Here is a 27,725-nt window from a genome sequence, read left to right as displayed (position 1 = left end):
ACAGGACCTCCAAGTAAGCGGCAAATGGACAAATCAGGAGAAGCAACTCCATATCAATCTTCTGGAACTGAGGGCTGTGTATCTGGCGCTAGAAGCCTTTTTACCACGCATCCAGAACTCCCAGGTGCTCGTCAGAACGGACAACACCACGACGATGCACTATCTCAACAAACAGGGAGGAACGCGTTCGCTCTATCAATTACGCGAATCGCAAAAGGTCTGGAACTGGCTTGTACTCCAGGGGATCACGCTCCGGGTGGACTATGTCCCGGGCAAGGACAACACCATTGCGGACGCCCTAAGCAGACAGAAATCCCTCTCCCACGAATGGGAGCTCGACAAGAGTACGCTGGATCACATATTCTCAGAATGGGGAGTCCCAGGAATCGACCTGTTTGCCACCAGGGAGAACGCCAAATGCCCAAACTACGCAAGCTGGCGTCCCCAACCAAGGTCACTCGGAAATGCTTTTTCCATAGGTTGGTTCAGCGTATTTGCGTACGCTTTCCCACCGTTTCCGATTGATTTCCAGGGTTCTCAGGAAGATGAAGGCGGAGCCCTGTACCCTGATCCTAATTGCCCCGTTCTGGCCGAGGCAGCACTGGTTCTCGGATCTTCATCGCCTCCATCAGGACACCGATTCGTCTGAAGCAGCACCCGAACCTGCTGACAATGTCCAACGGGCAGGTGCAATACCCGAACCTGCAATCGCTCAGGTTATCGGCCTGGCTCCTGAGCACAGAGTTCGGTCAACTAAACATTCCGCAGGAATGCAGGGACGTGCTGGCAAAAGCGAGAGCGGACAGTACCAACAAGACGTACTCTCTAAAATGGAAATGATTCTGCACATGGTGTTTAGAGAAAGGCCTGAGACCACTCCATATCACACCCGTACAGATATTGCCATATCTACTACACTTGACACAGTCAGGATTGGCGCACTCATCCATAAAGGTGCATCTGGCGGCCATTTCACGATTCACCAGGACTTACAAAGGACCGTCTCTCTGGTCCAATAGGCTTATCAAGCGGTTCCTAAAGGGACTATATAGATCCTTCCCCAAGACCTAGAAGGGTCCCACCGACATGGCACCTCAATTTAGTCCTTAACCAACTCATGAAGCACCCTTTTGAGCCCATTCATCGAGCATCCATCAAGTACATCTCATGGAAAACGGCTCTGCTGCTCGCTCTAACATCTGCCAGGAGAGTAAGCGAGCTACAGGCTCTATCCATTCAGGAACCCTTCATGCAGTTCAAACAGGACAGGGTGGTGCTGAGGACAAATCCCAAGTTCATACCGAAAGTGCCTTCAGACTTTCACCTTAATGAACCGATGGTTCTACGTTCCTTCTTTGCAAACCCTACCACCGCAGCAGAAAGGACGCTACACTCCTTGGACCTCAAAAGGTGTCTAAAATTTTACATAGACAAAACAAAGAGCTTCAGGAAGTCATCACAGCTATTTGTGGCCTACTGTAGGCCAAGGATGGGTATGCCTCTAACGAAACAGAGCATCTCAAAGTGGATCTCCTCAGCGATAGCATTCTGCCATGACGGGGCCGGACGGCCTTTGAGAGCTAATGTTGAAGCGCATTCCACCAGAGCGATGTCCACATCAGCAGCGCTGTTCGCTGGAGTGCCGATTTTGGACATATGTAGAGCGGCGACGTGGAAGTCACCGCACACCTTCTCCAGACACTACTGCCTGGATGCTGAACTTCTGAAGGATGCAGCAGTGGGCCAGGCGGTGCTTCGCCATCTATTCCAGTGAGGTGAGCCTTCCAACATCCCGCCATCCTGGTATGCACATCTCTTGCTGCTATGATATATTGATGTATGCCAATGTTTCAAAGTCTCATGGTAATATGTGTATTATCTAAAATGACTATATGGCATGATTACATCAGTAATGTGCATAATGTATTGCTGACTACTCTGATTCAGGCATGTGAATCTATGAAAGACACCCCCTAATACTGGATAAGAAACGCGTTACTTACCTGTAACAGCAGTTATCCAGTATTGGTGTCTTTCATAGATTCACATGCAACCCTCCCGCCTCCCCTGGAAGGACTCACGTCTCTCTCCAACTGTATTACGCCTACCTAGCTTGGTGCGTACGAAAATCTGAGGGACTGAGGCTCCTGTCAGGAAGGTTCTAGAGGGATGTGATAGCTGATTGGCTGGCTCTAAGAGTTTGGTCCTTTTTACATAAGGACAAGGATAGGCTACTAAGGGGAGGCCCTTAGGCCTAGTTTTCGCTATGTATGTCTATAGGACATTACTTTTCTATGTACCGGAGGCTCCCGTCTCGACGACGGGGAATGATTCAGGCATGTGAATCTATGAAAGACACCAATACTGGATAACTGCTGTTACAGGTAAGTAACGCGTTTCTTCCAAGGACAAACCTGCACCCGAAGCCCCAGGGCAATGAGGTGTTCGACTGACTGTGTCCCTGCGACCTACAGCATCCCAACTTAACTCTGCTGTCACTGATGTTCCTCGTAAAGCCTCCAGTTCGACGCCTGCAGCCTGCTTTCAAATCCAAGATTCTCTATTTACTTGCATTGGGCCCCAACACCATGTTTGCACCTTGCACCCGGCTGCCCCTGTGCCGCTGATTTGTTTGGTGCTGCCTTGTGGCCCCCTGTACTTGCCTAAACCACAGAAGCTTGAACTCTGCAGCTGCTTTGATTACCTGCCAGCAGTGTGTCTTAAAGCACCACCAGCCCCATTTGGTAATTTTGGGCCTGATTTTCAACTTTTACCTCTGCACCCGGTTGTCCCAATGCCCCTGGTGGTGCAATGTTTGTGCTGACCTGAACCTTGCCCTCTGCTGACCCTGCAACCTGAAGACTGGATTTGTAAGTTACTTACCTGTAAAACTGCATTATTGTTTCCTCCATAGGTTAACGTTGCAAAGACTGGCAATTGCACTATGTGACCACTTTTGAAACTGAAAATAATTTCCATTTAAAAAACATACTTACCTTTTTGCGAAGATCTTGGTCTCAGAATAAATCTTGAGAAAACCTTCTTTTTAGATTTTGGTGTGGATCTCCTTTTTGAGTTGTCATTTATTGGTCATTGTGTGCACAACAAATGTTTTGCACTCCTCTTTGTTAGGCCTAAGACTTCTCGCTCACACTACTACAAATAGAGCACTTTGGGTTTGCATTGAGCCCTGTACGCTTCTGGGGGAATCTCTGGATTCTGTGCAGGGTATAACCACCTAGTGGTATACAATATACAGAGCCAGCTTCCTACAACTTTACTTATAACACATTGATATTGAGCAGAAGAGTTCAGGTCAGTGTCCAACAATGTACATTCTAGAAACCTTGATTACTACACAAAGGGGTGCCATTATAACACAATACTAATCCAAGATGGCCATCAAGTTGCCTGCAGTCAAGCTATGCTCTATGCATGTGGTATGTTTGATGATTGGGAAGCAGCTTAACGTACCTGCTCTCTCATTCTCCACCTCCATCGCCCATAGGCAAGATCTGTTGGCTTTGCGGGCTTGTTTTGGTAAGTGTTCATTGTGGTAATTTGCATCGTAGGCCGTTAATTAAAAAAACAAACATTTTAAAAAAATGAGTTGTCATAACTTTAGATTTGTGTGTGTATATATCTGTAACTGTAAAGATCTGTTTTAATTTACGCGGGGATGCAAGGAGCTACCCTCGACTGAATCCAATCCTTCCTCTCCAGCCGAACGGAAATCAACTGCGGAGTACACCAGGGATCGTCACTCAGCCCCACGCTCTTCAACATCTACATGGCCCCTCTTGTCACCATCGTCCGACAGCATGGGCTCAGCATCATATCCTACGCCTAAGACACCCAGCTTATTCTCTCACTCACAAAGAATCCCGAAGATACCAGACTCTGCTTCCAGGAAGGAATGAAGAACGTGGCTGCCTGGATGAAAGACAGCTGCTTGAAGCTCAACTCAGAGAAGACAGAGGTCCTCATCCTTGGACCCTGCACCTCTGTCTGGGACAACACCTGGTTGCTCTCTGCGCTCGGGAACCCACCCACCCCTACAGACCACGCTCGGAACCTCGGCATCATCCTTGACTCCTCCCTCTCCATGAACCGCCAGATCAACGCCGTTGCTTCCATTAGTTTCAACTGCCTTCGCATCCTCCGTAAGACCTTCAAATGGAATCCCCTCCCCCCCCCCCCCCCCCGACTGCAGAAGAACTGTCACCCACGCACTCATAACTAGCAGACTGGACTACGGCAACGCCCTCTACACCGGAATCAACAAGAATCTTCTACACAAACTCCAAACCATCCAGAACACCGCAGCCAGACTTCCTCGGTACACCACGTCACGAGCACATGACCCAACCTCTACGAGGCCTCCACTTGTTCCCCATCGAGAAGAGGGTCACCTTCAAACTCCTCACCCACGCCTACAAATCCCTCAACAGTGGACCCAAATACCTCAACAAGAGAGTATCCTACGTACCAAAGCGGAACCTCCGGTCCGCCGACCTCGCCCTGGCAGAGGTCCCCCGCATCCGCAGAAACAGAACCGGCGGGAGGGCCTTCTCCTACATCGCAGCCAGGACCTGGAACGGGCTCCCTGTGAACATCGGACGCTCCCCAACCCTGCACACTGTCAGGAAGGACCTCAAGACTTGGCTCTTAGACTGATCCGGAGCAGCTCTTCTCTTTCCCCCCCTCCCCAACCCAGGCGCCTTGAGACCCTCACGGGTGAGTAGCCCACTTTACAAACCCCTTGATTTATTGATATATATCCTACTGGCGGTTGCCAGTAGGTAGTTATAGTTAGGACCTATTATCCATAGGACAATCGTAACATTCTTTTCCCAATAACTCGTCGTTTGATCAATCTTCGGAAAATTTTCAAAACTCGTGGGGTGCTCCGGTCGCCGCCTATCTTAAAAGTTTTGAGGTAATTCGCCAAGCGGGGGGCGAGAAATAAGAGGGGGGGTCCCAAAACATGTTTTCTCCATGCTAATTCCCATAGGTAACTTTAGAAACAGCTACAACCCGAACTGCTGAACGGAAATACACCAAATTTGGTGAAAAGGTAGCCCTTGGTTCAGAAAGATCCCTTTTTGTTAAGTGGTGTAAATCCGTTCAGTAGTTCATGAGAAATTAGAAAAAGAAAATTTAAATATCTGGGTGGAGCCTAACGGCATCTCATTGTGGGATCTGATTGGCTGTCAGCACTTCATCCTGGAATTGCTGGCAGCCATCTTGGGACCCATATACATGATAGTACCCCATTGAAATGCATTGTAGTGAATAGAAGATTTTGAGGGTTACCAAAAGGAGAACTATAAAGGGTGATAACAGACATTAGTTACATTAGAATTCATTTGTTTATGGTACCATACTAATTTCAGGAATTTTGGTGTGTTCTAAGGTGATTTTACCCTGTGAAAAACCTTCGGCTGGGATATCATGAATCATGTTTGAGAGAAAACTGAAGCTAAAATGAGAGCATATGTTATGTAAATTCACATTATCTTTCTCAGTCATGTGAGAATGAAATCTGTCATTCTCAGTAAATCATGTACATCCAACAAGGGCAGACAGACTGTCAGTTGATTCCTTTTGTGTTCTACTGCAGCTTCTCAGAGTGTTTTAAAGAAGAACTAGAGAGCTAACAGTCTTACTTATGAGACAATTATGGCACACCTGAAGCCATCTTGATTGGAATAGACTTGTAACACTTAACATTTAATTTAAAATGGAACAAAATGAGGGGGTTCATTTTGCCATAGAAATTATGGTTAGTGCTGCAGAAAGAAAATTTAGGGCATTTTTTAAGTGAGATCTCAAATCCTCTTTTATTTCATTTGAAAATTCTGACATGCAGACTGAAACAATCACTTTCAATACCAGCAGTAGACTTCCCTGGTGAGCAGTAGCTTTACTACAGTGATCTAATGAACAACTAGAGTGCTAACATTCTGAAGTTATGGCAAATGTGTGACACATCTGAATGCCTTCTTGATGGAAACAAAGTAAAAAACTGAAAGCATTTCCTACTGAGGAGACTGCAGTAAAGGAGAAAATTTGGAAACTTTATAACAAATAAGTCTCCCAAGATGGTCACCAGAGAAAAAAAAGCCCAAATGTAGCACAAATATCACCCAGATGTAGACCACATATAGCCCAATGACAGAAGTGTGCAAAACACTTTTTATTTTTATTTTTTCTGCATTTTTATATAGTGCAGACTGGTCAGGTATTGGAGCGTTACATCTTACTTGGACCCCTTATTGCGTATTTTGCACTAAGTACATGAGATTGATCTTGCGAAACATTGAACTTTACGATTCTGTTAACCTGAAGTTGCTCTGAACCGGGCTTTGTAACGCCCGTTTTTACCTACTGGTTTTAATTAATTCTCACTGTATTGTATAAGAAAGAGGATTTACTGTTTTTATGTACACTTTTTTATGATCTATGTTTCTAAATCGGATCGAATAAAGTTTAATGAATTCTATGGCAGGACGGAGGCAAGGATTATGCATATCTTTCCTCACTTTATTTGCATAGCAGTTCAAAGAAAACGTAGCACAACAATCATTAAACAAAACACTACACAACCCATGAACCATTAGGGGGTAATCTCCAAGGCAACTATAATCCAATCATATCACAGTCCATCGTATGTTATATAGTGACGTCCCTTCCGCTTCCTCTTTCTTCACTGCTCGTCAGTTAAGTGCATTCCTTACATTCTTGGCTTAATCTGACGTTGTTGCTGTTTGTATAGTGGTTTCTTGTGCACGTTATTAGCTCTACTGCCTTGGTATTGTTTCATATTCCCTGCGCAGCAGGCTCTTTCCTGAGAGCGTTCTCCCCCCTCGCAGTTTCTCCCGCTGCGTGCGCGGTGAGATCTGTCGGATGGGTCTGGTCCGAGCGAGGCAGCTCCATCAAACGCTCCCGCTGGTCGTTACGCGCGTTTGGGAATCCCGTCACTCCTTTAGTGTCCGCTTGATTCCCGACCAACCCTCACCTAATTTTGACACCGCAACGCAGTGATTTTCCCACACGGCCACGTTAGTGACCAGTGCCACCTGGTGGTGGTAATTGGTATCGCACCTCAGTCTATTCTTATAACAGCTTCGGGGAAAGCCCAGCTGTTGGAGCACCGGCGAGGGGGCTGCCTTAAGGAGTTTAAGGGCATTTGTTCTGTGCTCACACCCTCGGCTATCATGTCTTCTCCAGAAGACCATTTTTACTCCTCCTGCCAGGAAGTGGAGGAGGAATGGTCCCCCAACTTCTCCCTCCTGAAGTGGACCAAGCCCTCTCTCTGGCTATTTCTATGGCGCTGGCTTCTCTTAGGGATCAGGTTGATAAGCTGGCGAAAAGCATCCCTGGGATGTTCAGTGACCCAGATCTGGTGGTGGCGGGACCCAGTAGCTCCCAGATGGGAAATAAAAGGGCCGTTAAGCAGAACGCGGGGCTCTTGGAAGGATTTGATAAACTTACGAAGACATTCCTCAATCGTCCGGGAGGAGAAGGACGAGTCCGGAGAAAATTGCGACGCTGTCACCACTATTGTACACCCCGACAGTGGGTTTCCCTTAGAGGTAGAGGGTGTATCGGAGGACGATTTCTATTCTGATGAGGATAAAGACATCCCTGGCATCCAGAGTCCCACTCCTCTCAGTCCCGGGTTGGGGATGGGATCCACTCGGACATGTTCGAGCCTACCCAAATTTACCATCCTAGGTCGGCGGAGTGGACCCCTGACACCAAAGTGGCAGAGTATGTGGTGGGGAAAATCCATCAACCCCTTGAAAGGGAGGTCAGGAATAGGATGAGGGGAGAATGCCCCAGGCCCTCACTGAAGGGGAAGGTGGCGCACACACCTGAAATTGATGAGAAACTATGTACCTTTTTCTCTAAGTACGAGGGATCCCAAGAAAGGAATTGATAGGTCTTGGACGTGGTAGGGACCTTGACCCAAATTATTCAATTGGCGGAGCGTTCAAAAGATCCCCTTTGTCCACTGATATTGTGGCTGGTTGGGCGCATTACCCTAAATCACTACCCAATCACCACTGCACTACCCTAAATACTAAAACACTACCACCAGCACGACTCCCTACACTACCCAAACACCACTACACTACCCTAAACCCTAGAGAAAAAGAAAACACTCCATGCCCAATCCCCCTTACCTCTCACTCCTCGTGGTTCTTCTCTCCTCGTGGTTCTTCTCTCCTCGTGGTTCTTCTCTCCTCGTGGTTCTTCTCTCCTCGTGGTTCTTCTCTCCTCGTGGTTCTTCTCTCCTCGTGGTTCTTCTCTCCTCGTGGTTCCTGCTTCACGTCGTCTCTGAGGGGCGGTGCACGTCGTTGTGAGGAAACGTAACAGCCTTTGTTTCCTTACAACAACGTGGATCGTCTACATGTTTTTTAGAACGCATGGTCATTTACCATACATACCTTTACAACTAAATTTGTTGTAAAGGCATGCGTGGTAAATGACCATGCGTTCTAAAAAAATGTGTAGTAATGACTTCGCAATGTACAACGCATGTGTGGTAATGCATGCGTTGTAATGGTATCGCGAAGTAAAATTCGTAACGGCTGTTTACCGATCGAAGCTGGCCCCTGTTCTTCAGTGAGACGTTTATTTGATAAATTAGGAGGAAGGAATGTGTTTTTTTACCGAAAAGTGCATTCCCAGCTGTCGTATTGTGAAAGTGTCTGAGTGGCCTGGTTTCACTTCCGGTGAGAAAGTTGAAGAGTCTGTTTGGATCTAAAGGAGTTCTGTTGTTGGACGGGGCCAGCGCGACACGTCATCAGGAAACATAGCTAATGGAAAGCGTCCTCCCTGAAGTGTGGAGCAGTGCCATGAGAGGTCAACGAGTGTGCGTCCCACCGCAGTATGACCGTACTGCGTGACCCATGTGTCACCTCCAAGGTACGGGAGGCAGAAGTAGCATAGCAGGTCCTCTTGTAGACCGTTGTAGCACTAATTCTACATTTTGGTACTAGGTCATTTTAACTGTGTTGTTCCTGCCATACAAAGAGAAGATCCTGTTATTCAGTGCCCTTGTTACCTTTTTTGTGGGTTGTGGTGCTTGTCACTAAGCTGCCCCGCCGGTGCACACCACTGGGCACCCCACCTCGTGTGCCATCTGCAGGGCCTCGGCCCTCGGGTCACTGGTTTCGGTTTCTTGAGTGGCAACAAACAGTTGCTCCGAAAGGACTAGCCTGAACACTTAGGTGAATATCCCCTACACCAACATTCCGCGGAAATTCTTTAGTAGCTCTCCCACGTCGACGAGGACGTCATAATAGCACAGCTCTGCTCGCGACACTGTATGACATCATAGGAGCCAAAAGAGGACCTCGTCGGCGTGCTGACGTCGGATCCACCCATTTTTTTCTGTGCCACCGAGGCAAACCAATGGACCGAGACATTTTCACATGTATGCATAGTATAATAAATATATATATATATATATATATATATATTCACTGAAAAAACCATAGGTTTCACACATGTTATAGTTAGCTGGACATTTCAATCATAAAAAACCAATGAAATTCCACGTTATAGTTAGATCAGGTAACTATAACTTGCGCGCCCACAATAAACTGCTGATGACGTCACATATTACATCACTCATGACATGGTCAGTGACATCACTCTTCACATCAATGATGACATCTGAAATGACACATTGTGGATTGCGGTCGCTCAAGTTATAGTTACCTGATCTAACTATAACGTGGAATTTCATTGGTTTTTTATGATTGAAATGTCCAGCTAACTATAACATGTGTGAAACCTATGGTTTTTTCAGTGAATTTGCAAGGTTTTTTAAATGCTAATTCCTAACTATAACGTGTGTGAAACCTATGGTTTTTTCAGTGAATTTGTACGTTTTTTTTAAATGCAAATTTTTTTTGAGATTTTTTGTAAACCTATGTATAAAATAATATATGTACTATATCCTGCATTATGGAATGGTTAATTTTTTTAATGCATTTTTTTTCCGTGCGCGTACGGTAAGCGGACGCTACGCGCTCCGTACGTCATAAGTACGGTGTGCTTACGTGATACGATGCGCGTACGGTAAGCTGACGCTACGCACGTCATAAGTACAGCGCGCTTACGTGATACGTACGTGACGTACGCGTACACGCGGAAGCAACGTCGCGGTTACGCAGGGGCGTGTAATGCGCATGCGCGAGTGCCTCTTACGTACGCGCTCCGTAAGCGCCACGTTTGCGCATGCGTACTTGTTTGCGAGCGCATACCGTAAGCTTACGGAGCGCGCACGGTAGGTCATGTGATCCACAAAACACTTTTCATTGGTTGAAACTAGTTTCAGTTCCAGAAACTTCCCACACCACACCCATTCCCCTCATTACTGCTTGAGATCCCCTAGGAGAAGGAGCTAAATTGACATTGAGATACAATGGCAGAACAGCAGACATCTTCTGAGAGTGAGGCTAGCAGCACCACCATCATCCAGAGAAGGAGGAAACAAAAGAATTCTTTTGTTGGGAGTATCTTACTTTTCCAGAGGGGGAGAAAAAGGTCAATGCTCCATTGGTCACTTGCACACTTTGTGACCGTGTTTTATCTAGAGGAAATCCAAGGAAGAAGTATTCCTTTGGAAATCACTCTATGATGAGACACCTTAGGGATAGACATCCCAGGACCTTTGCTCGACATACTGGAGAAAACTCTTCAGTAAGTCACCAGAGCCCAACCTCAGAAGCTCAGCCGAGTACATCATCGGCAGCTCAGCTGAGCCCTTCCTCTGAGGTGGGAGCATCCCCTTCTTCTGCTCCTCTGGACGTTAACCCTCTATTTGGGAGGGTTGTAATGAGGTGTATAACGTGTTCTGGTCTTATTGTTTTTGGGGAGACCAGTGTTCCCCTTATTAACAATAAGATAGATCAGCACGTTTGTAGACGCTCATAATATTCCCATTCTTTCTTTCCTCCATCCCTGTATTAACCAAACGGTTCTTTTAGGAGCCAACCTTACCTCACAATTTTTTTTTTTTTTTTTTTTTAAGCTTTCCTTTTTGAAAATGTTTTTTTGCCGTGCGCGCACGGTACGCGTAATTACGCGAAGTTCGCGGAATTTTTCCTCGCGGAATTTCTCCGTTTACATCGTGCGCGTACGCTGCGTGCATTCGGCTTTTTTATTTTTTTTTGTTTTTTTTAATTAAAATAAATTTTTTGCCCTTGGGGGTCCTTCTGGGACCCCCTGACAAAGGCTAGGGGGTCAGGAACTGTCCACCCTGCCCCCTTTTCACGTTCTCCACCTTTGTTTTTCACCCCCTCAGACTGCGAGAGACAAAATGGCGGCCGGCACTTCCTGGTTTCGACCGATTCGAATGTTTACTTTGATCTAACAACCAATCAGAATCGCGCACCGTACGCGTACGGTAAGCTTACCGTAAGCGCACGGAGCGCGCCCATAGATATATATATTGATTTAAATGATATTTTCTCAGGAAATAGTGAACAGATTTACACAAGACCTTCAAAAGGCACATCCCTGACCTGAGGGCTACCTCTCTGCCAAATTTCACATAATTCTGTTCAGCCGTTCGGGCTGTAGCTCGGACTAAAAGTCCTATGGAAAAATGCATGGGGAAAGCGCGTTTTGGGACCCCCCTTTTTTCTCAGCCCCCGCTTGACGAATCCCCCCGAGACTTTCAGGGTAGGAGCGGAGCGTGCGCCCCATTAGTTTTTAAAATTTCGCGAGGATTCGTCAACCGGCGCCAAAGTTATTCAAAATAGAATTTTGAGATTTCCTATGGAAACACAGTCCTAACTATAACTATCTACTGGCGACCGCCAGTAGATAATATATATATATATATATATTACCTACTGGCGGTCGCCAGTAGGTAGTTATAGTTAGGACCCCTTTTCCATAGGAAATCCGCAACATTCTATTTTGAATAACTTTGGCGCCGGTCGACGAATCCTCGCGAATTTCTCAAAATAGGTGGGGCGCCACGCTCCGCTCCTACCCTGAAAGTCTCGGGGGGATACGTCAAGCGGGGGCTGAGATAAAAGGGGGGTCCCAAAACGCGTTTTTCCCATGCATTTTTCCATAGGACCTTTAGACAGGGCTACAGCCCGAACGGCTGAACAGAATTACTTGAAATTTGGCAGAGAGGTAGTCCTCAGGTCAAGGAAGTGCCTTTTGTAGGTTTGGTGTAAATCTGTTCAGTAGATTCTGAGAAAATAGCCTTTGAATCAATATATATATATCTGAGCCAGCTTACGGTACGCTTACCGTACGCGTACGGTGGCGTGCGCGAGCGCAATTCTGATTGGCTCTTAGATCTTAGTAAACATTCGAATCGGCCGAAACCAGGAAGCGGCGGCCGCCATTTTGTGTATGTCACTCAGAAAAAAAAAGAGTGATAACAAGAAAAGGGGGCAAGGAGGAGAGTTACAGACCCCCTTACATTTGTGAGGGGGTCAAAGAAGGACAGAAAAGTACAAAGAAAACATTAATTGATTTAAAAAAAAAAAATCACGGGGTACGCGTACGGTAAGCGTACGGTAACAAAAAAAAATAAATAAAAGAAATGAAATTCAGATTTAAGTGTTTAGTTATTAGGGGGCTCTAAAAAGAGCCGTTGTGTTTATAAAGTGATTTTTTATTGGTACCTACAAGTAAGTACCGATGCAGAGTCTAAGGTTCAAGAGGAAGACTCTGTTCCCTTCATCATTGAAGTGCACACCATCTCCTCTATAAATGTCTTGCGTGTCGTAACGCAAGTTGTTGTGGTAAATGGAACCCATACCATAGTCACGGAGGAAAGCAGAAACAGATTTGTTGACGTGCTTTCTTGCTTTGTCAATCTGCGGACAGAAATGATTGGACCAGTTCCATTTTTGCCTTTGGCATATGTTGGAAAACACAAAGGCAGTTTTAGGGAAAAGAGAAAACAGTTGTGCAAAGGTGTCCTTCATAAGCATTTCCAGACCTACCCCAGTCAAAGTGCCTAGGTCATTGCCACCACAGTGCACTATTATGAGGTCAGGGTGTTGGATTTGAATGAAGGATTTCACCAATGGCATCAATTGGTGCCACTTTAACCCTCTCTGACCAATCCATTTAATGTCTACATTTGGCAAAGCAAGGTCTCTCACCATACCTGTTTTCTCTGCAAACTTTTCACTCCAGAAGACATAGCTGTGCCCTACAATCCACACTGTGAACATCTTCAAAGGAGAACTGGATGCACTCAGGAGGGGTCTTTCAGTAGAATGGCAATATGAAAAGAAAGACAGTTTGGAAATGGAGGCATACATATTTTTTTCAAAAAAAAAAGAACTGATTGGCTGTTTCATACCATTCTAGAATAAAAACTAGGCTGTATGTGTAAATTAATAGAAGCATGTTTTGTATTGGTACAGAAAAATGTGTTACCAAAGAACAGTACTATGGATTTGCTGTTAGGTTTGAAAAGTCAAGCACTCTTGCTCTGTGGAATTGAAACATTGTTTGGCGAACTTCTGACCTGACTCCACACAGCAGTGTTCCATGAGCTGTTGCTATGGTAGCAGGCAGAAGTCAAGTTGGGGGAAGGGTACTAGGCAGAAGTCAAGTTGGGGGAAGGGTACTTTTGGAAAAGGGTTGGTTTTCAACCAATAGAAATGTGTGATTACATTTGAAAAAAAGGGGGAAGCACTGAGATTTGAAACTTACATGTATATGTGTGGAAAAATAGAGGGAAACTTTGCCATTATCTGGTTCTGCTGAGAGGAGAGAGGTGTAGAGAACAGAGATCCTGGCTCTGATAATCTGCTGTTTGAGTGCCACATTTCTTTCACAACTAACTAATTTTAAAGGTGAGTTTAGAGTTTGAGAGGAGATGTATATGGTAAATTAAGAAATGAATAATAGAAATGTAATTCTTTTTGTTGAAGTTGTGTTTATTATTTTCTGTTTTGGGAGAAATTTAAATGTGAGGAACATGTAAAATAATATGGACTATGTTTTCACGATAAATTAAGGTGTATTGGTATAAAAAAAGAATAGTTAAGGGTTTGAGGTTGGACTCAGTAATGCAAATACATTCAGCATCACTAAGGCTGGTTGCCCTTGGTGGAATGTAGGCAGTCACCCAGGTTACACATGTTGGGAAATATAGGCAGAGATTTATTGTGTACAACTCTGGTAATTTTATATTTGCATTAGTAGGAAAAAGGGGGAGCGATTTTTTTTTTTGGTGCAGAAGCAGACTCTTAGCACACACCCAGCTCCTTTCCATGTATAATCATGCACAGTATTTACAAGCGAGTGGGGTTTTGAGGTTTCAGTCTGTAATGCAAATACATTCAGCATCACTAAGGCTGGTTGCCCTTGCTGGACTGTAGGCAGTCACCCAGGATACACATGGTGGTGGTCTGAAAAAGCAGTATAGACATGTGCTTTTAAAAAAATCTGAAAAGTGGATTTATAATGTGTCAGTCTGTATAAGTGATTTTCACTTGCCAAAAAAAAAGAGCAGTAAGTGTGCATTCAAATTAAGGCAAAAATATTTTGGGTAAATATGTAAATATGTGTACTGTATTATCAAATGTTTTAAAAAATATTAATACTTTTTTCTTTTTTTTCAGATTGATATAGAAAATTTTAGAAAACTAGAACCATTTTTAAAGCATTTTTTTTTTAAACAAAAAGTGAATAAATATTTTTGGGAGTGGGTATGGTAAGTGAATAATATGATGGTACCTTTTTTTCTACTTCTCTACAATCACATTTTCAGTTTTTCATTGTAGTCTCTCAAGGACCTTGTAATGTGATAATTGATTTTTAGTGTTTTTTAAAAAAAAAAAAAAAAAAATTACGCGCACCGTACACGTACGGTGTAAAAAAAAAAAAAAAAAAAGTTTTTAAAAACATATATAAAAAGAAGATGAAAGATAAGGTTGGCTCTTAAAAGAGCCGTTGTGTTCATGCAGGGAGAGAGGAAAGAAAGAATGGGAAAATTAGTCTCTGCGACAAGTGTGCTGATCTATTTTGAGGTTCACTAGGGAAACACTGGTCTCCCTATGACAAATTAGATCATGACAAGAGGCGCATCGAATATCAACCCTCCGAAATCGAGGGTTAATTTCCAGAGGGCCAGCAAAAGGAGATGCTCCCCCCCACAGATGAAGGGCTCACCTGACCTGCAGAAGAAGGAGTCAGCCCTGCAGATGATGGTCCAGGCTGAGCTGCTGTGGATGTGCTTGGTTGACTTTCTGAAGGGTTACCTCCAAAAAGTCGAGCATGTGTCCTCTTGTGTACATCCTTGAGGTGCCTCATCATGGTATGATTCCCAAAGGAATACTTCCTGTCAGGATTACCTCTTGAAAGTACGCGCTGACACAGCTTGCAAGTCACTAAGGGTGCATTTACCTTTAGCTGGCCTTCAGGAAAAGTAAAATAATCCCATACATAAGAGGTCTTTTGTTTCCTCGCTCTCTGCCTCAAGGTAGTGCTGCTAGTGCTAGCCTCACTCTCAGAAGGGCTCTGCTGTTCTGCCATCGTATCACAAAGACAACCCAGCTCCTTCTCCTAAGGGATCACAAGCAGAAATGAGGGGAATGGGTGTGGTGTCAATGTCAATGTCAATGTCAAAGATTTTTATATAGCGCACAAATCACCAAAGGTCGCAGGGCGCTGGTGTAGGAGAGTTCTAGAACTGAAAGTAGTTTCATCCAATCAAAAGTTGTGTTTCATGATCACATGACCTACCGTACGCTTACGGTACGCTTACGGTGCGCTTACGGCAAAAGTACGCATGCGCGTAAAAAAGACACGCGCTTGCGCGCATGCGCATTACAGTCACTACCCGACACTTCCGCGTAACGTGCGTGTGTAGCGTACACGCGTACGCGTCCCACGCGGAGTACGCGCGGCTACGCAAATTGCGTAACTATACGCAAACAGCGTAGATAAATTACGGGCATTGCGTAAACCGTACGCTTACCGTAAGCTTACGGTACGCGTACTAAAAAAAAAAGGAAAAAATGTACTGCAAAAAATTTTAACATGTTTATTTTATGAATTATATTTAAAAAAACATATTAAAGAATTTTAAAAATTTAACCATAGTCTTTATAAAAGGTTAGAACATTAAATTAAAAATATGTTTAAAAAAATAGAAGAAAAAAAAAATTAGCATTTAAAAAACCTTGCAAATTCACTGAAAAAACCATGGGTTTCACACACGTTATAGTTAGGAATTAGCATTTAAAAAAACCTTGCAAATTCACTGAAAAAACCATGGGTTTCACACACGTTATAGTTAGGAATTAGCATTTAAAAAACCTTGCTAATTCAATGAAAAAACCATAGGTTTCACACACGTTATAGTTAGGAATTAGCATTTAAAAAACCTTAGAAATTCAATGAAAAAACCAAAGGTTTCACACACGTTATAGTTAGCTGGACAGTTTACTCGTAAAAAACCATTGAAATTCCCCCGTTATAGTTAGTTAAGCTAACTATAACTCGCGCGCCCGCAATGCACTGCTGATGACGTCACATATTACATCACTCATGACATGGTCAGTGACATCACTCATGACATCACTGATGACATCTCAAATGACATCACTGATGACATCATCCTTGTGATAGAGTGGCAGACCTCCTCTCACCCTAATATAACCTTTGATTCACACATTCAAAAATAGAGACTAAACTTTTCAAAACAATGGACATACCAATACCAGTTACAACAACCTATTCAGTAATTCTAAGATCCACATACACATCCACTCATTCACCAACAGTCCTATACAGTCACTCATACATGTACTCACTCATCATATGTACTCATACACCTATACATCCTGTTACACAATGCCACTCATCCGTAGAGTTACTCACACACATAGTCACTCATGCTAATAAAGAATCAAACATCCGTTTACTTGCATATAGTTATACACACACCACCACACTTACTTCTACAAAAACTTACACATACTTAGTCTTTTAAACAATCACTTATAGAAACACATACTTATTCATACAGGAACTCTTTCAATCTCTCACTCTCACATATACTCACTTATATACACCAATAGTCACATATACTAGTTAAAAACATATGTAGTTACTCATAAAGACACTGTTGAGACAGTCATTCACTCACTAACACACCCATACACACACTCATCCACCCATGCAGTCCTGCACACATACTATCTTCAACACATACAAACAGTGAGTCACTCATTCATGCACCTATGCACTACATAATACCCCCCACCGAACCATGCAGACACTCAGACTGATACTCAAAAAACCAACTAATAACCTATATAGACACTCATGTAGGTACTCACCAACCCATACAGCCACTTATACACAAAGTGAAAGACTGATACAGATATATACATATTTAAACATTACTCACTAAGCCATGTATTCACTATGATACACTTAATCAGTTACACAATCAATTTTTCAAAAACAAATCATCCATTTAGACACTTATATACCCATTTATTCTTCCATCGACCTTGAGATATACATATATAAAACATATTTAATTTTCAGAAAAACACACATTCACTGGATGATGTCATCGGTGATGTCATCAGTGATGTCATTTGAGATGTCATCAGTGATGTCATGAGTGATGTCACTGACCATGTCATGAGTGATGTAATATGTGACGTCATCAGCAGTGCATTGCGGGCGCGCGAGTTATAGTTAGCTTAACTAACTATAACGGGGGAATTTCAATGGTTTTTTACGAGTAAAATGTCCAGCTAACTATAACGTGTGTGAAACCTTTGGTTTTTTCATTGAATATATATATATATATATATATATATATATATATATATATACTGAAAAAATCATAGGTTTCAGGCACGTTCTAATTAGAAATTAGCATTTCAAAAACCTTAGAAATTCACTGAGAAAAATCATAGGTTTCAGGGGCTTTCTAGTTAGTTGGACATTTCACTCGTACAAAATCATAGAAATTCCCCCGTTATAGTTAGTTCAGCTAACTATAACTCGCACGCCCGCAATGCACTGCTGATGTCACATATTACAGCACTCATGACATGGTCAGTGACATCACTGATGTCATCTCAAATGACATCACTGATGACATCATCCAGTGAATGTGTTTTTCTGAAAATTAAATGTTTTATATATGTATATCTCAAGGTCGATGAAAGAATAAATGGGTATACAAGTGTCTAAATGGATGATTATTTTTTTTTTTGTGTGTAAAATTGATTGTATAACTAAGTATCTTAGTGAACACATGGGTTAGTGAGTAATGTTTAAATATGTAAATATCTGTATCAGTCTCTCACTTTGTGTATAAGTGGCTGCATTGGTTTGTGAGTAGCTACTGGAGTGTCTATATGGGTTATTAGTTGGTTTAAGTATCAATATGAGTGTCTGTATGGTTCGGTGGGGGTATTACTTAGTGCATAGATGCATGAATGAGTGACTCACTGTTTGTATGTGTTGAAGACAGCATGTGTGCAGGACTGTATAGGTGGATGAGTGTGTATGGGTGTGTTAGTGAGTGAATAACTGTCTCTATAGTGTCTTTATGAGTAACTACATAGGTTTTAAACTAGTATATGAGAGTATTGGTGTAGTGTATATAAATGAGTATATGTGAGTGAGAGATTGGAAGAGTTCCTGTACAAATAAGTAGGTGTTTCTATAAGTGATTGTTTAAGAGAGTAAGTATTTGTAAGATTCTGTAGAAGTAAGCGTGGTAGTGTGTGTTTAACTGTATATGCAAGTAAATGGATGTTTGATACTTCGTTTGCATGTGTGATGAAGGTGAAGCTTGACTCTTCAGCCACGACGACCAGGAGGGGTCGAGGACGACCAGGAGCTGGATTCGCGCTGTCCCACAAAAGATGTCGAGTGCTGCAGCGTTGGTGCCTCTGATTTGACACAACAAGCCTTGGAAACAGCAACCCACGCAGGAGGGAGAAAGATGCTTTGGTGCAGACCAGCAAGGTCTGAGGGACTCACCACTTGATTGGGAGTCGGGGCACGTCTGGAGCAACCAGGGAAGCCCAAGGAAAATTTAAGTTGCCTTCACAGGGACCCACCAATCGACGGACCAGCGATTGCGAAGGGACCTCAAGAGGAAACACAAAATGGCGGCCCACGGGTCACTCAGGGTGATTAGGCCGACAATCTTCGGTGGATCTTCTGCTCGAGGTGGGGGCTACAAGTAACCCCAACCACGACTTCAAGAGACGTCCAGAAGTCAATGCACTTGCAAAAGTGCACAGTGACCTGGAGTTCCAGTTCCATGCTACTCACGAGGACTGGGTGTCACAGCTTTCCTGGGGACTCTGGTCGACCTCTGAGATGTCTGGAAATCCTCTTCCTGGGCTGCAAATACTTCGGAGTCCGGCGGAAGCTTTGGAGATGCAGACCGGCAATTGCTTAGTTGATGCCTGCCAAGCAGGGTCACTCCTTCACCCCAAGAGATTTAGTAGAGCGTCGAAGTTCCAGGATTCAGCTTCAGAGTTTCGTCCAGGGATATCTAAAGTCCTGTTGCCAGGGGTTCCTTACTTATACCCAAGGATGGGGTTGGACTAACTCTGGGGACCCACCTATGGGAGGGTTTGGAAAGAGGGGTGGCTACACCCATTTCCTTTGTCCAGTTTCATGCCAGAGCAGGGGCTGGAAGCCCCTGAACCGGTTTGAGCTGGATTATGCACAGGGACACCAAATGTGCCCCCAGTGCAAGACTTCAAAGCACTCGGAGAGTGCTCCCACCCAGCCCCAATACACATAAGCCTGTCTGGGAGGTGGATACACCTCCCTATGACAAATAACCTATTGTCCAGGCCTCCCCTGCCGGAGTTTCGGTCAGCAGCAGGAGGCCAGACCCGTGTCTGTGGCTGCAGCATCCATTTTGTGATGCCAGGGCTCTATTCGATTTCTACCGGGTATACCAGTACTGCCATGTCTCTCCCTCTAGAAGGGTGGGATCATATCCTCACATCAAGAACTGATGTGGGGGTATGATTCCAAGGTGTTTGACACCAAACACGACAGGTTTCCGTGCAGCCAGTCCAAAGTTAGCATTAACCGTTAAAGATATAATGCACTTAAGAGTATATGGTCAGGCTGCCCCACTGACAACCCCCGGAGAAGAAATTCCGGAGGCTGCAGAAGGGCTCAGCTCATGCCTGGGCACCCTCTCACATCTAACCAAGCACCCTGCCTTCAGGATTGATAAGGCCTGCCATAGGAGTGACTGATAGGTTACTATGTGCAGTGATAGGTGAGGAGTGATAGGTGAGGTATAGTGAACCTGTACCTCAGTAAGGGGTGCATGCACCCCCTTACCCAGGCTGCAGTAGCAGACCTGTGGGGTCATTATCGAGGGCTTTCCAGGGGTGGCACAATACATGCTTCAGCCCCTGGTAGGCCTCTAGGGTACCTATGCCCTGGGTATATAGTATACCATATACTAGGGACTCACAGGGCTACCCCAGAATCCAATCTTGAGTGTACCTGAGTACATGCAATCAATTTAGAGAGGAAGCAGCTAGGCAGGGGCCCTGAATAGCAGGGTCCCAGCCAGACTAAGTCGAAAAACAGTGAAACACGAGCAAAAAGTGGGGGTAAACATGTGCAGCAGATCCTACTCTCCTACATTAAGTAATTTTTTTTAGGGCTCAGGAATAGTTGGGTTAAGGGTTTTTTAGAGTTTTGGGATGGGTAGTGTTGAGGGGCTAGTAAAGGGTTTTTAGGATTTAGGGATGGTTTTAGTGGTAAAAAGGGCTAAGTAATGCATATGTAATATTAAAAGATGGGAGCTTATCCTCATAAACAATCTATATCTATACACGTATGTATGTGCGTTTATTTAAACACTGGTACTGCACTAGGCATTTGTTCAAGAATCTAAACTAAATATTAAGTACAAGGAAAATATCAATTTCAGCTTATTTGTATGTGCGTAGCTGCAAGTAAAAAAAAAAATCGCTGACTGCCTGGTCACGTCGCTTTTTTAACTTAGCTATGTAGGAAACCAGCTCTCACCACTGCAACATATAGAAAAAGAAATTGAGATGGCCAATAGATCGCGCATATGTGAAATCTATTGGCTTTGCCAGTTATTTTTGTATGTAGGATCTCAACCATGTAACACGCACCCTGCAGCTGATGGAGCAAACACCCTATCTGGCTTTAAATAGAAACAAAGGATCCAATTAATCTAGTTCAATCCTGAGGCACACTACTTATCTTATGTGATAGAATAACTCACCCTAACGTTTTAGCACCATGAAAGCATGTTATATACTTCTTCTTCGCCATCATAGTATCTATTTGGTATATTTTTCATAACTAGCAACTACGAGGCACAGATATTCGATTAATACTTGTTCTGTGGGTCTAACAATGTTCAGATCCGTTCAATGCAACAAGTTTAATTCTTTCCCTAGGATCTAAGGTCTGTCCGATAACAATTGGTTACCGTAGCAGCATTCTTGGGTTACTCTTGACACAAAATGTGCATGTGTTGTGTAATTGTGCTACAATTGGCTAGGTATTTCCGCACCCCTGTAAGTCCCTCGTTGATGGAACCCCAGGTACTTGGGGCATGGGTACTAAAGAGGGTGCCTGAGGGCTGCAGCATATCTTATGCCACCCTAAGGGACCCACATACAAAATCCACAGAGACTGCCAATGTAGGCTATGTGACATGGTGCAAACCATGATTGAAGACATGACATACTCCTGTGTGCAATGCCAAAGTCACCTGCATCTAATATATGCAAACCACCCCTAAAGCAGGCCTTTGAGCCAGAAGGCAGGGTGGGTTACATTTTATTTAAGGACATATTTTCATGAACAAATCTGCCCTAGTGATTTCTAGTTCTATTGCTATGTATTCCCTGTGAGGCTGTTTTGAGGCTGTTTTAAGGTATGTGCTGGGCACTGGTCAAAACGAGTTCCCCAGCTACATAATGGCTTCACTGAAACATATGGGGGTTTGGTATAACGTCACACTGATTCCAGTGATGGATTTATTAATACATGCATCCCGTGGGTACCTTAGAGGTATACCCTGAACCCAACTAGACCTCTAGTGTGCTGTTGACTGGTCCAATCCAGCTTGCCACCAAAAACGAGTTTCTGTTCCCCATAGATGAGAGCCCTGCTCTCATAAGACAGAAACGGTGTCTGCTCTGAGAGGTGTTTATGCCTCCTCCAAGCAGGATGACTGGTGATCTGCATATCAAGGCAGACGGCTTCAAAGGCCTCCATCTCCTTTGATATGCGACCCAAGGCTACTCCCAAAATTGCAGTCGACTTTTGAGAACTGTAAAAATTAATAACTTGAAAAATACCTACCTGATTCAGATCTTGGTTTCTAAATTCACATAAAAGTATGTTATTTTTTTATTGGTGTTGGATTTATTTATTGAGGTTGTGTATTGTGTGTGCAATAAATGCTTGGCGTTACCTACCCTCTCATGTTCCTTACTGCTCTCCCACACCTCCACAAAGGAGAGCATTTGAGGGTGTTATTTGTGCCTCTTTAATTCCTTTTGAGTTTGCCTGGACTCTTTGCACGGTGTGCTTCTTTTTGGTCCACTATATAAAGAGCCAGCTTCCTACATAGTTTGACTCCATTGGTTGATTTTAATATATTTTGTATTCAGTTTTCTCGGTGTCTTTCCCACTGATTAGTAAGATCATGCTTGAAGTGCAAGGGTACAATATAGCTCCAAGTCCATATGCATTCGAATAGTCCAGGTAGTTACAGGGCTGAAATTGAGCAACATTTCATTAATTCAATTCAAACTTCATTTTGGCAGTTTGAGCCATCAAAGCTTTGCAAAAACATTAAAATAGAATTGCATGTTAAAACCAAAGCAATTGAAATGCGTAAAAACTCAAATTTGTCTTAAAATAATAAGCGTTCTTTTAGGATCAAAATGAAAGGACAGACTTCATTCTAGTATCCTAATTTGGTGGCAAAGCATTTCTGTTGCAAAGAAGTACACACAAAGGAGCAAACTGTTAACGGTCTACTCAATCCTTGTTAATTAGAATATATTTCATAGTAGAATCTTGGTAACTAAATAACTAATGCACGCTTCGCCATCGAGTAGCTCGTGAGCTACTGGTAGCTCTCCAGCTACTGATAAGTAGCTCTCCTGTGTGCATCCCAGACTACTACGTTAGAAGATTTTATAAGTTTAAATTAACAAATGTATACCAAAATTGAAAAGTGTGTATTTGTAAAGAAAATGTGTATTATGAGGATTTCCAAAATACACCTAAAGCTGATATTTGATCGGTAAAATCATGTGGAGTTGAAAAGACTTAATACAGTATTATTACCTTTGGTGCCAGGGCATTGCAGTAGTAGCTAATATGTTTTATCCCTCTAGAGGCATTCCAAATTGATAAACCAAAGCCTTTTTAGGTCTCGGCTGGTGTGGGCTGCGCATATGCGCAGTCTCGCTGGCGAGATTTGATGTTTTGGAGGAGTTTTGGTAAAGGGCTTTAAGCCCCGCCCCTCTTTTCCATTGGCTGGCGTCACCGTTTATGCTAAATGGTGGCCAGCCATTTGAAAAGAGCTTGTTGTGAAGTTTACGTTTGGCTTTTTCGCCCGTCCCACTTGGACGGGCTCGCCTGCTTTCCTTCTGAAGTAAAAGGTTTCTTATCTTTATGGGGCCTAACACATGGCCACGTAAAGATAAGAAACCTTTTACTTCAGAAGGAAAGCAGGCGAGGCCGTCCAAGTGGGATGGCAGAAAAAGAGAAAAGTCTGTCAGCTGCCTGGCGAGCGCTTGTTTAGGCTTCAAACGCCGGGTTTCCAAGCGTATCCAATGCTGGCTGCTGGGGTAATGTCTTCACCCGGGTAAGCCATTAGTGTCTGTCGGCAGGGTGGCGAGGTTTTCCACTAAGTGTCTGCCTTTGTTAAAAAAAAAAAAAAAAAAGTAAACCAAAGCGATAAACCGAGAAGATTTAAACAACCGGGTGAGAGCACCTCAAAGTAAGGAAGCAGACTTCCAGGCGCAGTCTAGCGTTCGAGATCTCTGTGCGGATTAAATATTTTTTTTTTAAACATGGCTGCTGGGTGCTTTGCCTAGTAAAGACTTTGACATCAGGCTGTTTCAGCCTACCGCGACAACTTCTTGTTAAAAATGCTTCCATGTGAATAAAGCAGGAAAAGGAGGCAGAGATCCCAAATCTGTCTCCGTGATGATGGGGAAGATTCCAAGCGCACAAGCTCTGGACGGGATCATGGGGTTGAGATGCAGTGAGTAGGCTGCCACTAGCCCTGCTGTTCAAGAAACTGGCGCAATCCAGGCGAAAGCGAAAGAGTGGATAAGCATTAAGCACGTGAAAGATGAGACACTTCAAAAGAGTGACACGCCCAACAAAGGGCCCAATGCAAGAGGGGCTCCCTTTCCACTGCTTTACACATCTCGATGGTTCAAATTGGTTGCCATCAATGTCTATATGCAAGAGTACTCGATACAGGCCCACTTTACTTCCGCATGTTCCGAACCCTGGTGTATTTCTGGACGGCCTTCATCACTGTGCATCGATGTGTGCGCACTTCTATAAACAACTGTAGAATTAAGCAAGTCCACGTTCTCTAGCTCGGGTGTGGTGCATTTATTGAGTAGGTCATACATTTTGCTATTCGCATGCCTGGCCTAATGTTTTTGTTCTTTTATTTGTGTTGAATGTGTGCATGGTAGTCCAGGTGAGCATGTCATGGCAAAATGACGACATGTCACTGGCTCAGATAGTCTTGTAGGGGTGAAACTGAGTCAGCCACGCAGATATCCTACTGGCCTAACAGGAATTGTCTAGGTTTTCCCATTAGCCAGTTCAGCCGTGGTATTTGTGAGCGCCAAGAGGTGCCTGTGCTAGGTGTCGTGTCCAGTCATTCCAGTTCATAGAAAGTACAGTGTTATAGTGCCAACACAGCGCCTAATCATGGGTGATCCCTGTCCTCATAGAAAAGGGGCAGCACAGCATAGTGTCCACCATGCAGCACCACACACTGCATTTCGATACCATACACCTCGGAGGCAGCGCTCTACCAAGCGCTCTACCAAGCGCTCTACCAAGCGCTCTACCACTCTCTGCCACTCTCTGCCACTCTCTCCTACTCACACACATATTGCCCATATATATGCATATTCATGTATATAATGTGTATATATGTGTGTGTGTATATATATATATATATATATATATTTAAAATATATATATATATATATATATATATCTGCATAGTTGTATCAATACAATTAGAAATGCATACATATATGCATACATATGCATGTTATGTAAATTAAAGTTTGAAAAACACTAATAAAAGCAAAGCTAAAAGGCCACCTAATTATGAACAGAATTGCTTTAACTTAAACGAAGGCGAGACCTGTTGCATTTTCAATGCTTGTTTGGATTACTGCCGGCAACCTTGCACAGGGGTGATTGCTGCTGGTAATCTTGTAAAGGATGGCACTAATGCAATCTTCTCTTGTGTGTAATAATAATTGGTAATAATTGGTAGCTCTATAAGGTTTTTATTGAAAATCAGTAGCTCTTGTTCAAGAAAGGTCGGAGACCCCCTGAGTTACTATCGGATGTCCTTTAACCACCTTTCTCTTACCTCGTGCAGATTGGCATTGATCCTCCCCGTGGGGTTCTTATGTACGGTCCTCCTGGATGTGGGAAAACCATGCTGGCCAAAGCCGTGGCTCATCATACCACAGGTGAGAACAAACTCTAGTGGTTTAGGAAGGAATACGTGCCGATGGGAGATTCGTACCATGGCATTTACATTTTGGTATCTGCCGCAGGCAAATGAAGGTTTGAAGGGTGGTTTGTTGGGCTCTGTGATTGAGGATTGACGCAGTTCATTTTCTTAGAGTCCAAGTGAGACTCTTGGCTGGTCAGGGAACTTCAAAGTGTAAATTCTGTGCTCTGCAGGGAAATACCTAAAAGTACTAAGGTACTGCGACACACCGTCCATTTTCGATCCGTAGCCTGTTTTTATTCCACGTGAAAGGTTCTAATATTTGCGAAGAATCCCTCCATTCATGTTCACACCCAGCATGCAATGGTTGCAGTGCGTGCACTGCTATGATTATTTTGAATTTTAAGTATTTTTTGCTTAAAAGTTGTTCCGTGCACCCAGCATGCATCACAGTGCTGTCACACTTTCTGTGCCTCCTTCTAGCTGCCTTCATTCGAGTGGTGGGCTCAGAGTTTGTACAGAAGTACCTGGGCGAAGGACCCCGCATGGTGCGAGACGTTTTCCGACTGGCTAAGGAGAATGCCCCTGCGATTATCTTCATTGATGAAATTGATGCCATTGCAACGAAACGCTTTGATGCACAGACTGGAGGTATTGTTAGAATCATTATCTATACTCAATGTGTGTTCTGAAATGGAAGTGAGTGGACCTGTCCAACGGTGTACCATAGCATTAGGTCATTTGGTGTCTGACAATTTGATACAATAAAGAAAAATCTATTTAAAAGGAGAGAGCTGGTGTACGAGGCAACATAATTGCAGTTCTAAGATGAAACAGGCGTGAGCAGTGTTCCAGGGGCCATCAGCAACCCTTGTATTCCACCAAAAAGCAGCTTGTGTGTGGGTACAAAACCATTAGAAGCATCCACACACCTTGTACGCGTATGTTTTATAATTGACATGGCAATTAAACACTGCCCCATAGATGCACCACAAACAGTTGTGAAATTGGCATAACACAGGATCGTGTTGCAAAGGTTTTTAAAGATCACCTATTGGTGTGCTTCTGGAGAAAGGGAGTCCCAGTTCTCTTTGGTGACCATTACAAGAGCTTGCTTGATGGTAATTACAAACCCTGCCACTGGTCCATATGCCATTCCTTGGTTTGCAACTTTACTTATGAAAAATAACAGGTGTTTTTCTCCCCCCCTTCTCGTTAATTCACCCATACATGTTTATAAAAGAGCCTATAGTCTAAAGATTTGGTTACGGTAGTAAAGGTTACAATAAGAAACAATTGCGTATTACTTCTTCTGAGTCCTAATCTCTCTCCAGAACTATTCTTCTGCATCTTCCACGCCAGCTTGGTAGTTCTCAAGACTCAACTCATTTTGCGGGTCCAACCTAGTCATCCTTCTCTTTAATGCTAATGCACTATGTGACGCCATCAAGTTCACATTGGTCTGTGTTTGAAACTTAAAGGCTCTCAATCCAAGGTGGTCCCCTCTCCACTTTTAACTTTTGTTGCTTCTCACTATCCAACCCATAGTCCTTTAAGGCAGATGTGCAATTTTGTCTTCCGAGATTTCCTACAGGCAGTGATACAGCTGCTGTTTATTGTAACATTTGGTCTGTAGATGCCTCTAAAAATTGATGAATAGTTTCCGACTAATGCATCTCCAGTTTGTGATTATTTATCTCCCGCAAACAGCCTACTGGAACAATTTTAAGAGACCTAAGTAGAAAATGAAATCTAGAGAGTGGATGAAAGGAAATAAAAAGTCCCCTCCTTTCCTAGATAAATTACCCTATGATTAATAAGGATCCGGTATAGCACAGAACTCCTTTATTAGCCACAAACTATAATTTTAAAACCGTTATCCAGATTTTTGTTTTACATTGGTTACTTAACAATGGCGGCTGGTGAGATTTGAAAGTGGTGAGGCGTAAAATAATTATTGTACTGCACT

General features: G+C 43.6%; 1 protein-coding gene across 1 annotated transcript in view; it reads left to right on the top strand.

Annotated features, from left to right (window-relative positions):
- Positions 1-27,725, top strand: part of PSMC4 (proteasome 26S subunit, ATPase 4) — a 94,852-nt gene that overhangs the window by 20,188 nt on the left and 46,939 nt on the right. The window contains exons 6-7 of the mRNA XM_085616044.1: positions 25,679-25,772; positions 26,240-26,407. Coding sequence (XP_085472170.1) covers positions 25,679-25,772; positions 26,240-26,407 — 262 coding nt within the window. The remainder of the gene's footprint in view (positions 1-25,678; positions 25,773-26,239; positions 26,408-27,725) is intronic.

Source organism: Triturus cristatus, chromosome 7 (assembly GCF_964204655.1).
Source record: "Triturus cristatus chromosome 7, aTriCri1.1, whole genome shotgun sequence".
Classification (NCBI taxonomy): Eukaryota; Metazoa; Chordata; class Amphibia; order Caudata; family Salamandridae; genus Triturus; species Triturus cristatus.
This window is presented reverse-complemented; position numbering and strand designations above follow the sequence as displayed.